At 41.1% G+C, this 13382-nt stretch overlaps 1 protein-coding gene across 1 annotated transcript in view; it reads right to left on the bottom strand.

Moving 5' to 3' along the window:
• Positions 1-13382, bottom strand: part of Vrk2 (VRK serine/threonine kinase 2) — a 105020-nt gene that overhangs the window by 21705 nt on the left and 69933 nt on the right. The window contains exon 8 of the mRNA XM_038324101.1: positions 8350-8482. Within this exon, the coding sequence (XP_038180029.1) occupies positions 8350-8482 (133 nt within the window). The remainder of the gene's footprint in view (positions 1-8349; positions 8483-13382) is intronic.

Consider the following 13382-nt stretch of genomic DNA (forward strand, 5'->3'; position numbering starts at 1 on the left):
CCTCTGACATGATCCAGACAACCCATAACCCAGCACTAACACTTTCTCAAAGAGCCCAACAGTAAAACAAAGAAATAAATGTCTGCAGCTAAATTGCTAACACATGTTCCAGGAAGTCCATGGGGTCCGCCTCGGTCATGCAGAGACCCTGGGAGAGCAGACTAAACACTGCAGGCCTTTCCTATTCTGTCACACTCGTGGTCACACGTGAAGTCGGAAGAATATGACAAAACTGCCATCTAGTGTGCAGACTTTAAAACCAGGCCCAGGAAGACCTGCAGTTACTTGGAAACACAGCAACTGTGGGCACACAGCGCCATGGTGCCACACACGCCATCTCCGGAGAGAAGGAACTCCCCCGAAAAGACTAGACTTGGGTCTGAAGAGAAAAGCCAAAGGTGAGGCAAGCGTGGAGAGGATGTGCTGTAGAGGCTACGGTGGGAAAGGAAGCTCGGAAGTCAAATAGAGACAAACTCTCGATGCCGTGGACTAATTTCCTCTCATTTTGACATACTTTCCTCAACTACCTTATATCAAAAGACAACGAGACCGCAGAATTGTGACGCTTGCTAGTAAGTCACTGAACTAAGGACTGCACAGTCAGAGAATACCCGTAAAATAAAGTCATTTTATAAGCATTCCAAGCTGTTATAAAAACAATAGGCTGGTATTTATATTTATTCCACCACTTGAATGTTCATCTGTGCAGGGATATATAACATCCTGAGCAATCTGTGGCTGTTAAAGTTGTTCTAAACAGGTATCCTATTTCATTGCCCTTCAGTAAATAAATTCTGAAAGTCACTGAGTGAATGAAGTAGGTCTTTAATTTATGCCTGCATCCACTGAGAAGAATGGTGCTACCCCACTGTGGACTCTGGGTCACCACACGTAAATTATAAGGCTGCCAGCACATTGTAGCTACTCTGGGTCACCATATATAAGTTCTTAGAAAAGCAGAGTGCACAATTACTCCTACACATAGTCTACCTTAACTGCTAGTACTGGGTTATCACAGTCCCTTGAATCCAGTACAAGGCCAGGCCCATGGGTGCTGTTTATTTTCTGCATAGGCTTCAACAGTGTTCGAATACAGGACTTGGTCCTAGTATTAAAATAGCACAGTTTCTATCATGCTGCTCTGCAGTGATTTCCTTGGTGATAAATCTCCCATTAATAATAGAATGGCTCCATGTGTACAGACGTGTACACAAGTCTCTTCCATTACAAGAATTCCCAATTACCATCAATTAAAAAATTCACATCCTTTAATATTAACAAATGATATTCTGACACTTGTTTGGGGATACTGGATATACACAAAAGGAGAGGGGAAAACTAATATGAATTAATGTGGAATGAACCTTCCCAGTGACTCCAGCCACCCTCCAGCTGCAAATACTGGCAAGTTGTTTAGATCTCTGAAACCAATATTTCATAAACTGTCTTTATGTTAAAACAGTCCTTTGAGAGCTGAGTTCACTATTATATAATTAAATACCAAATTTTTAATCTTTCCCTATATGCACTACGTTAATAGGTGTGGATAACAAGTATTTTATGCTCTTCTTGCTAAATCCTACAAAAATACTTGCAATGTTAAAAAGAACAATTATGTTTTCCTAGCCCAAGAAGTATGACAAAAGTATCAAAAATGTTTCTGAGTTTGTATCTCTGACTGAAAATTGACCCCAGAGAGAGAAAACACTTGACTTGTTTCAGGGAAATTAAACTCTTCGAATCTACAACAAGTATCATGTCCTACCATACAGAGAGAATAATTATAATAGCTGTTAATTCAAAAACAATAGTTGAGAAGTTACGACAACTTGCTACTGTGGCAGAGGACCTAGTCTTGGTTCCCAGCATCTCTACGGTGGCTCACAAACATCCGTAACTCCAGTTCCAGGTGGTCTAATGCCACCTTCTGGCAGCCACAGGTATAAGGCATGCACATGGTGCACATATATGCCTGCCGACAAAACACTCATTCACAGGAAAGAAAATGTCTGAAAATATATTTAACCTTGAAGCTGACTGTTACAAATTCATTAGAAAATGCTAACTGAACCAAGAAATGAAAAGAGAGCCAGGACAGGAATTCGTACAGCAGGGGTGAGTCCCAGTCCCAACTCTCCCACACTGAACTGGGCAGTTCGATGTACAGACAGTCTACTGTCTTCAATACTCTGGATTCATTTGAAAAGACAAAAGTCCGTGGATTGTTCTCTCTTGAAAACATGCTTGCATAACTCACTGTACTACATACAGTTCTCACTTGCATTTCATAGTCAATAAATCATTATTTAATGCTCTTCATAGAGATACACAACAATTCAAACTTTTACTTTCTGTTAGAAATTTTGTTAACAGGAGTTTTCCACTAAACTTTCTTAAATTAGTTTCTAAGTACTACTTAGCATCTAATTTTATTGTGCTTACTAGCACGAAGTGAGGCAAATCTTTCTTTTCACTGAGCGTGTATTGTTCACAATTGCTCAACATTTCAAAATGATAAAGTGTTTCCAAGTACAACAATAATACAAAATAGGCACAGGTGAGGACTCAGTCTCTATTTCAGAAAACAAGCAGATTCCAGAAATAGCTGACACTGGAATTAAAAATTAAAATGAAAGAATTTACGTGATTGATGAAGAGCATCTACTGTACCACACGGTGTAGTACTGTATTATTACTTTTTAATCATTCCAGCAGCGTCATTGTTACTAATCATATTGGCACCTAAGAAAACAGAGGCTTAAGAGGTTGAATAACCTGCTTCATGTCGAAGCAGTCCTGAAGCTACACTGTTCAGCACAAGGGAAGCGCATGCGCGGGCTAATGTCCACCCCCAGCGCCAGCTCAGGGTCATCCAATCGGCATTCTCTCACTGCTCTCAGATATGGAAGGAGCCAAACACACAGGCATTTTGAACACAATACAAAAAGGCACAGCAAAGAGTTATTTGCTTGTACAATGAATAAATAAGTAGCAGATTCCGATCTTTCCCGAATCACTGACAAAATTGTCCTTGCGACCATCCTTCCTGGAAAGCTCCCTCCACTTCACCCCGTTATGATAAAAGGGCCTTGTTAATAATATTTATTTATAAAGTAGCAATGTCCATCTAAACTGGTGTAAGATCAACAGAAAGGTCACACTAGAGGTCTAGCTTGCACTCTAAAGACAAACCAGGGTAATTAATTGGGCCGACTCACAAAGGAAAAGAAAGAAGAATAGGAAAGTGTTTTAACTCCATGTGCATCTGGCAGTCTGGTACGCTTTCCACTAAGTTTCATTTGTTCTGCATTATGGAGGGGGAAAAGACACAGGATTTGGTAGGAAGCAAAGCAAACATGAATACACTTGTTTCCAGTAGGAAAGATGTAAATGCCTAACATGTTGCTATATGTGGTCGGAAATTATAAGAAAGTAGAAATGTTTGAACAAGAGGCTCACTGGATGGTGACTAATGGCAGGAAAATGTGTATTTTATTCTTAGGTTTCCAACTGGTGACTGTGCTCTTGAATCTTTTGTCAACTCAGATGTACAGAGAGCAAGGCAATATTACGGTGGCTCTTGTTACGGATTGAGTATGACAAATCTGCCACAGAATTATGTCGTGTGGCTTAGCAGCGGACTGGGGATCTTCTGCGGTGCACAGGAGGGGTGGATCTGACGGTTTTACTCCTTTGATGAATTAATCATACATGGCAATACTGGAAGTGGGCAAGGAGTGAGGAGTTAGGATACTGAAGGAAATAGTCCCTAGGGGCTCGGTCCTGGGGGCTGTGCTGTTTGCTCCTCTTTTCTCAACTCCCCCGTTTCTGCTGTTTGTCATGCTGAGGTGCTTCACGTGATCCCACTGTCTGCATCATGTGACCACACTGCCTCCACCACCCCACTGCCATGATTTGTGGCTTCATATGCATCCAGCATGGAAGAAGGCAAAGACCACAGAGTGGAATATTTAGGTCTGTGAACTAATACAACTGTGTCATCTACAGAATTATTTCAAGCATTTGCCACAAAGCAAAGTCTGACTAACACACTACTACTTGTTACAATCTCAGAGCGGTAGCGGGAGTGGAAGGCAAAGTAGCATGTTTCAAATAAATGAGAAACCTAGGCATCTGGGTTTTTCTTTTCCTCTTTTTAATACCGTTTACACACTAATCCCTGGTGTGTGTGTGTGTGTGTGTGCAAGCTATTAGGAAAAGTTAGTCAACTGAACAAAGAGACTTTACATTTAGGTACTGGGCGTTGTACATTCCTTGCCAAACAGTTCAATTAAAAAGCCAAGCGATATGACTTGTGTATCAATGTAAAGGGGTATATGAATGAGATGGTTCAGTGAGTAACGGTGCTTGCCACTAAGTTTAAGGACCGGAGTTTGAACCCTGGCACCCACATGGTAGAGGGAAGAATGAAATGACTTTTACATGTGTGCCACAGTATCCCACCCACCCAAAATAAATGTAACAAAAAAATCAAAATATGAAACCAAAGGGCATATGTCACATAGCCACAATGCCTTCCCTGTCTTTACATGTTAGCCAAAGGTTATATATAACTTTCAATTTTACCTAAAAAGAAGAGATTAACAGTATAGTTCTCTTACTCCTTGAGAAATACTTAATGGTATTTAATTCAGTATTTAATAGTATTGCTTCATATCCTGTAATAGAAAAGGGTGTTTGTTCTTTTGACTTTGTTGTAGAATATGTTGTGTCACCCACCCACACCATCTCTCCAGTTCAACAGCATGAAAACCCACTCTCAGTTTCGTTCACATATTTTGTAAGTTGGAGTCCTGAAGTGAAATGAGACCATGCAAGAAGCAGCCTAAGACTTGGACTCTATGTGCTGTAGCACATGGCAAAAAAAAAAAAAAAAGTATGCAATATATTTTTCCTTTGACACTGGATATATTACATAAGCAAATAGACATTTAAAATGCAATTTAAATATTATACTGATATCAATGATGACAGATTAGAACAGGTATTATATACCCAGTGCCCAGGTCTGAAGTGTGTAAGAAAGCTCTATCTGTTCAATGCAGTCTGTCTCTAGAGAAATTAGGTATTGACTGCATGCCTCAGTGAGCAGAAAAATCTACAAAAATCCATATTACTCATTGATCCAAATATTGCTTCTTAACATTACTAAGAATGCAACAAATTTTAACAGTGTAGTTGACACACATATAATTCTCTTTAATTATCCTGCAACAAGAACAAAGTATGTCAGTGCTCGTACATGCTAGTTTTATGGAGGAAAAATTAATAACGAAGAACTACGCCTAACACTCTTACGCTGGTTTACCCTGGTGGAGCAAATCAGCTGCAGAGAGTTCCCTTTGGTTACACAGAGTCATGCCCTTCTGCTCCATCTTCCCGTCGTCCTTCTGTCCTTCCATCTCATCTCAGTATGTCCCTCTGCACAGCTTTTGGCTTAGTGAGCTACATCGTAGAAAAACTGTCCTTTTCCTCCCTTTCACCTGCTCCCTGTAGCTGCCTGTGAATTAGAAAACATGGAGGTAGGAGGACTAAACGGTACCCTAGACAAGTGCATTTAAAACATAGCTGTGTTCTCAGGGTCTAGACAAGGACTAGGAGAATCTCAAGGTCAGCAGGAAGCCCACGCTGGGCGAACCCTCTCCTGACTATGCAGAGGCACAGCTGCCGTGCAGGCACCTCAGTGACAAGCACAGGTTCTGTTTCACAGGGGCAGCTCTTCTTGGTTCTTGCTGTTTTCTTTTGCATTCTCTTCTCTCCTGGACTGGAATAGGAAAAGATGGCTGACACTATGTTAATAGATAATAGACAGATATTTAAGTATCCGATTTTCTCCATTCACATATAGAATTTGAGCCCTTTATTCTGGTTTCTAAATATATGGTTAAATATATATTTAGTTCATTTTTAACAAAATTCTGAGCTGAAAAGCTTTATTTTGCAAAATTCAGTCTAAAATGTTAGGAACAAACACTGTTCAAACACTGAGAATATCCAATCTTCCATTTTTATCATGGAACAAATACATATGTCTTTGGTAAATATATGTATATATGTACACATACATAGGTAGGTATATGTGGGCAAACATACATGTATTAATATAGATGATAATATGCACAATGCATGAAAAAATACACTATTTTATAGGAAAGCTGGTCAATTTGTGATTAAATGAATACTCACTCAAGCACAAGACCATAAGACTTCCCTGCAAATCTCAAAATAGTTTCCCTGGCTCTTTCCTGAACTTTCTTTCAAATGCAGCCCCATGTCTATGATCACGCTCAGTCCAGTCTTCTCCCCGAGACCCAAGTGGAGAAATCTACTCAGAGTCTCAATCAGCGCATACTATAATTGGGAGGAAGAAGTTGAAGTTGAGTACTGAATAGAAATTGGATTAAATATTTCATGAAGACAAAACACAACAAACACTATGCAGAATTAACTAAAGAAGACTTGCCCAAATACTGCTGTCTGACGATTACGCTTTAATCCTACAGTTAAACTGTGCCTGCGACGGACTCAGCATTAGAACATTAATAACAGTGCTTAAGAATATGTGTGGGATGTAACATCAGGTCAGGAGTTCTTTTGAGTCTCTGAAAATTCTATTCTCTATCACAGGGTAAGTCTGGCAAACGTTCCTCAGCTCATTGAAAATGAGAAAACTTAAAATTAGAACGCACCACTCTCCAGGCTGGAGAGATGACTTAGTGGGTAAGAGCACTTGCTGTTATTGCAGAGGACACAGGTTCAGGTCCTAGTACCCACACGTGGTTCACAGCTATGGAGACCTCCATTTCCAGGGAATCCAGTGCCCTTTCTGACCTTGCTTGGCATGCATCTGGTACACACAGACACACGCAGGCCAAATACTCATATACATAAAATAAATCTAAATAAATTGTTTTAAGAAGCACCAGTGTCAACTGGCATGTTATTTTCCTATTTCCTAATTTAATCAAAGTCATGACACATTTTACATTCAAGGGTTAACTACATCAAAAACATAAATGATGAAAGATTCCACAACCATTATTTTTCTAAGAAAACCAGACTTGACAAAGACATATTCTGATTTCTTTCCCTCCACCCCAGAGTATAAAAACTAGTTCTCATTTCAGAAACTGTTCCCTAGCAGCTCTCCTAGGAAGAAGATGGCATACAATCAACACATTGGCTCCACCTTCTTGACGGCCTTCCTTAAAAGACTATGGGTTTTAATTGCTCTGGAAAATGATCAACACCCTCTGCATTACATGGTCAATGGTCCTTTTAATAGAAAAGGCAATAATGTACAGTTGTTTGCACGGAGTAAAACTCGTTAAAAGTATTAGTTTAGGCTAACAGTCCGAAGGCCATTATCAGCACAAAAGTCGAGCTGACACGCGGTGAGGATGCATCTTTCACAGCTGTTTAAAATCATGTTTGCTTTACCATGTCTGGAAACACTTTTATAAACAAAGTTTGCAAAGAATATAATTTCGAAAGCCAAAGTTTTTTAATAATCGCCATTTTTTTCACTAGCATAACATTAGAATTGACTTTTTGTCTTGCTGACAGAGCAACTAAGAAAGTACAGTTGCACTGAGCATATTGATTGTGAGCAAAGCAGCCATCAGTGGGACTCGGCACCATATATTTTCAATATTGACCTCCTACTTCCTTTTCCATGGCTTTCTGGGCCAGCTATTGGATTTGGACTGCAGAGTAATAAACAGCTAAGGTTTAATTAATGGTAAATGAATACAAGACATAGGTTATGACTTTAACTAATTAGGGAATTGTTGAATTAAGTCTGCCTTGGAATGCAAGGCAGTACAATCAATATCCAATAAAAGGGCTATGTATGTAATTTACCTGCAAATGTGTTTCCAATACCATCAAAGTGAGTTTAAATAAGTAAGATCTATGAAAGGCGGCTGGGAGAGATTTCCCAAGTTAACACTTTGGGGGTTCAGAGGATGCTGCTGCTGTGGAGAGATGCCTTTAAGGCTCTGAGAAGGACATAATGCTAACAGGACAGCACATGACTGCCACTGATCCTGACGCCCCCACAGCACCATCCAGCAGCCTCACACACAGACCTAATGACTGGCAGGCTTTCCTCCCTTCTGGAGAGCCACAGTCTCTGTCTACTCACGTGGTTTCTGGTTTCTGTCAGATATTCCCTAGGATAACAGGAATTCACTACTTTCCACAAAAATCTCACCAGTGTGCTCGCCCTTCAGCCTGACCATGCAGCAGTCGCCTGACGTAGCTTCAGCACTCTCGACTCAGTCATCCTTCTGAGGAAAAAGCATGAACTAGAAAAGAGCGACCTACCTACTCCTCTGTGAGCATCCAAACTTGTGAACTCTATTGTTCCGTTGTGGCCCTTCCTGGGATTTTCTTGGTACTGTTTGTGGTTCCCATTGGGACAGTATCTGTAGGACAGTCCATAGTCTGCTAGATAAACCTGGAAGAGACAGAGGCCAATGAGTAATGCTTTTTCCTCCAAATACATGACCTTTACAATTAAGTCTTAAGAAAATGGTAAGCTGCCAGCCAGTGAGATGGCTCAGTGGGTAAAGACATTTGCCCCCGAGGCTAAATACCGGAGTTCAGTATCTGGGACCCACAGGGTGGAAGGACAGAACTAAGTCCTGTGACCTCCTGACCTCCATACATGCACTGTGTGCACGTGCACACACACACAAACCACAAAATAATAAATAAATTGCAAGTTTTTAAAAGAAACTTGAAACTAAAGAGAAATGTCAGACTTCTGATCCATCTTTCACTAAACCAAATGGTGAATAAAAAAAATTTACTGGGAACCAGGACACCCACGTTCCTAACTTAAATCTATGCTTCATCATAGGCTCAGACTTTTTTTCGTCTGTTGTCACATAGGTTACTAAACTCTGCCTTTTAAGGAACCCTCTTCTGAAACCTTAACTGTCTTGAGTACAGAAGGCAGAGCAGAAGAAAGCCATGTTCTTGAAGTATGAACACGGTAAATCTCTACTGGCAGAGAGTTGAAACATAGTGAGCAGACTGGCAGGGCTAATAACTCCAGCAGAAAACAAGGAACTAAAAAGCCAACCCCCAAGCCCTCATCAATTGCATGTGGTTAAGAATGGAGGATTGCTAGGTGGTGGCGCATACCTTTAATCCCAGCACTTGGAGGGCAGAGGCAGGTGGCTCTCAGGGTGTGCAGCCCAGAGAACTGTTTTGAATATATGTTTCTATGTCATGGAGATGGAGAACCATTCCACGGGTCTCAAATACACTGTACCACACCCACCATGCCTCATGAGAGCGGTTTCAACTTAAGAACATATTGCTTCCAGCCGGGCGGTGGTGGCGCACGCCTTTAATCCCAGCACTCAGGAGGCAGAGGCAGGCGGATCTCTGTGAGTTCGAGACCAGCCTGGTCTACAAGAGCTAGTTCCAGGACAGGCTCCAAAGCCACAGAGAAACCCTGTCTCGAAAAACACCAAAAAAAAAAAAAAAAAAAAAAAAAAAAAAAAAAAAAAAAGAACATATTGCTTCCGACACATTTCTTTAAAATTTAGGTATTTGGGAAATGTTTCAAAATATAGCTTCATGACAGTAGAGTATCATAACATGGATTTAAAAATGTAAAACCTATTGAAAGAAATTTTAGTATATATAGGAGTTTCTTAAATATTTCATTTTAGGTTATCTCAAATAGAAGATATTTGGAATTTCTAAACATTAGACACACAGTTTTCTTCAGTTGTTGGACAATATAAATTTGTTGAATGATCTGATGTCATAAGAGCCAGCTTGGGCTGCTATCTATCATAAGTCATCTTTTTGGGGGTGACTTCTGCTGTGGTCCAGCTACAGCAAATTCGTATATTCCAGGGTAGGGGCTTGAGGATTAGAAACATTAAGCAAGAGGAATAGAGATAAGAAAGGATCACAGAGACATAGAATAGTAACGGGAGGGCAACTTAGCAAGGATACTGAATGTTGAATTCACCCACATTTATTTTCCATATACTCTTATACCCCAGTACAAAATGGGAGTGGGGGAGAAGGCATAAGACAGCTGTAACATGACATAAAGGACAATCAGAACAGTTACTGGCTTCAATAGTTGAGACAGCAAGCCATTATTTCCTGAGTAAAGCATTTGATGTTCCAGGCAGGAATATGCAGTGAACACACCCTAGACTAAGTATCCTGTAGGCAGTCACTCCCTATTTTAAAAGAAGGAGCAAAAGAGTATGCTTGAATTCTCTGACCTTTGGTCAGGGTGAAGTGGATCCACCTCTATGGGCCATCTTAATGTCCAAAACACTAAGTTACCCCACCCTAGGCCAGGATCTCTCGTTTTGTAGCCACACCTGTTGCCAACGACTTTGAAGCTCAAACTCTCTGACCTTCAGACAAGCAGGTACAGGCTCCCATCTGTGTGTGTCCTGACAATCTGAAACATGTATTTCCGAGTTTTTTTTTTTTTTTTTTTTTTTTTTGTCTCTTCCCACAGCTAAGTAATTGATCTCTAGTAACTGGGTGCTTCAGATCAGGTAAGCAATCAGTTCTTGCCTTCACTAGATCTCATGCACTCTTGCCTTTGTTTCTTTCAAGAACTGAATATACTTCATTTGCAAAGTAGATTTTCCCAAAAGATGGAGCCCTCATGATCCAGCAAACAACTTTAATACACTGGAGAAATTTGCTGTTTTTAGAAAATATCAAGAAGCTTTTCACACACAGCATTAGCTCAACAAGTAAGATCTAATTCTTTTTTAAAATTTTATTGATTTTTATTGAGCTCTACATTTTTCTCTGCTCCCGTCCCTGCCTCTCCCCTCCCCTTCAACCCTCTCCCAAGGTCCCCATGCTCCCAATTTACTCAAGAGATCTTGTCTTTTTCTACTTTCCATGTAGATTAGAAGATTGAATTCTTTTAGAAGTGAACACCATGCACTATGCCATGCTCAGTCATTGGCCCAAGATAGCAAGAAGTCCTACAGGTAGGTCAAGATGCCCATTTTATTTATATGGACACTGAAGTCCTCCGAGTCATAGAAAGAGCATAGCCCGGACCCTAGAGCAGCTCTTGGCACGCATTGGCACTTTCACAATCATGTTAGGCTGACAAGGGACATTTCATTCAGGACTACTCTAATAGGAAAGGCATCTAAAGAGAAAACTGGGAAGAGAGAAGCCACAGTACGAGCCACAGGCCAAATGCTTATGCCTCTTCTGTTTGCTGATAGTTTGCTTAAACTATTACCCTGCACAGAGACTTCCAAACTTCACAGGGAGGTAACTTTTGGGTCCTCAACAAAGACTGACCCAACTGCTCCAGAATGAGAGAGACACTGGAGAAAGTTTGAGTCTCAAAGAGGAAAGGGAAGGACTTACAGTTTCACTTTCTCTGGTACACAAGAAAAGGGAACTGAGCAGATAATAGTCAGAAAGACTCTCTAGCCATTTTGGCCACCACTGAGCTCTGTGTCACAAGAGTGTGTTCAGAATGTGAAGGGTGCAGGATTCACCCTTAATATAAAGACAAAAGCTAACAGTTCAGTGGAGAAGACACATGAACCAAATTTTAGTCTAAGTGATTTAAATCATGCATAGTCACAGCCTCAAGCAGCCCAGCCATCAGAAATGCTACTGGAGTCTTAATAGAGTCACAGGAAGGAACCAAATCATCATGAGAAAACGCTGACCATAAAGTAAAAGACTCAGCAAAACCTACCTTCACATGGACCTTTTAAAACTCAGCCCTGTTTGGAATGTTAGCAATTAGTATAGCTTGTCATTCAAAATATATACATATTTCTATAGCTTTAAAAGTACTAAACAGTCACAGATGAGTAGATGGTGTGGTAGCCACTGAGGAAAAGATGGTGGGCTAGCCACTGAGGGAAAGATGGTGGGCTAGCCACTGAGGGGAAGATGGTGGACTAGCCACTGAGGGGAAGATGGTGGGCTAGCCACTGAAGGGAAGATGGTGGGCTAGCCACTGAGGGGAAGATGGTGGGCTAGCCACCGAGGGACAAGCTCATAAAACAAACAAACAACAACAACAACAACAACAACAACAACAAACACTCTTTCTACTGTAAGGAACACAGCAAGCTGAAAGCCTCCGGAAAGTTGAAAGGCCCCAAATGGGTCACTGGCACTCTTCAGGCAGTTGGCAACCCTACCCAACCACACTTTTTCTGGGCAGTCTCCTCCCACGACTAATCATGGAGAGGACCATACTGCCTTTTCTAGCCACTGGCATCTCCTCTGATGGGCAGTCTTCACTGTGGAGCACCACAGCTGGATATGCAGCTGCTCAGCTCTGCTGCTCTCCTTCTCCAGGCCTCACAGGGCCATGACACTCAGAAAGCAGAAAGCACTCCACCTATTTCCTTACTCCCTTTTATCCTTCCATCAGGTTCACATTTCGCATTCCCCATAAACTTCTTGAACTCCTAATTCTGCCTCAGTATCTGCCTTTCTGACAGCCTGATTTGATCAAAAATCAGTAAATCATAGCCTTGACTGTGAATGACATGAACTTCTCCTTTAGCATAACCATAAAAAACAAAAATCACAACTTTCCTACCTAGATGGAGCAGGCCCATATCGAAACTCAGCTTCCTTTGTCACATGGCCAGAGTGGCTCCCACACCCTGTGCCCTCCAGCTCAATTCTGCTAAGGTGTCACTTCCGGTCTCCTTTGCCACCTGATGTTCTCACACTTTGGCTACTCTGATTTTCCAGATTGGTGGGTAAACTACGGGCGATGAAAGCGCATCTGTGAAGATCGTCCCGCAGCAATGTCCCCCTCACAGACACAGCTCCCTCTCCTTGCTCTTCTTCACTCACACCAAAATCTGAAGCCACACACACGCTTTCCGGCGCATCCTCCATGACGTGATAGACCCCTTAAAGCACAAGGCAATTTGTTAGGGTTCACTTATGTTCACGTAGATTTGCTGTTTAACAACAAAGAAAAAACATTTCTCTTTTCTTTGTATTTAAAAGTTAAACAGTCCTAGGGGAGGAGGCAGGACAAACTGACTCCTTTATGTACTACTTTATATATAGCCTGCTGCTTGACTTGGTCGGGCAGCACACAGACAAAATGAACCAAATTACCTGCAATAGATCAGGGGTCAAAATAAGTTATTGAAGATCATAAGCTTAAAAGAAAAAAAAAAAGCTTATGTATTGGGTTCTTGCTAAGTGAGAAGTGACTCTAGTACTTGCAAGAGTCAAATCAAACTTCCTCAAAGGAAGTTATTTTAAGGCCATTTTGGAGAATTAGAAAATGGGATGAGTGAGGTTAAGTGTTCTATGCAAAACAAAATTCCAGCAGCTGGCGATCTGCA

The sequence above is a fragment of the Arvicola amphibius genome, chromosome 1 (assembly GCF_903992535.2).
Source record: "Arvicola amphibius chromosome 1, mArvAmp1.2, whole genome shotgun sequence".
Lineage (NCBI taxonomy): Eukaryota > Metazoa > Chordata > Mammalia > Rodentia > Cricetidae > Arvicola > Arvicola amphibius.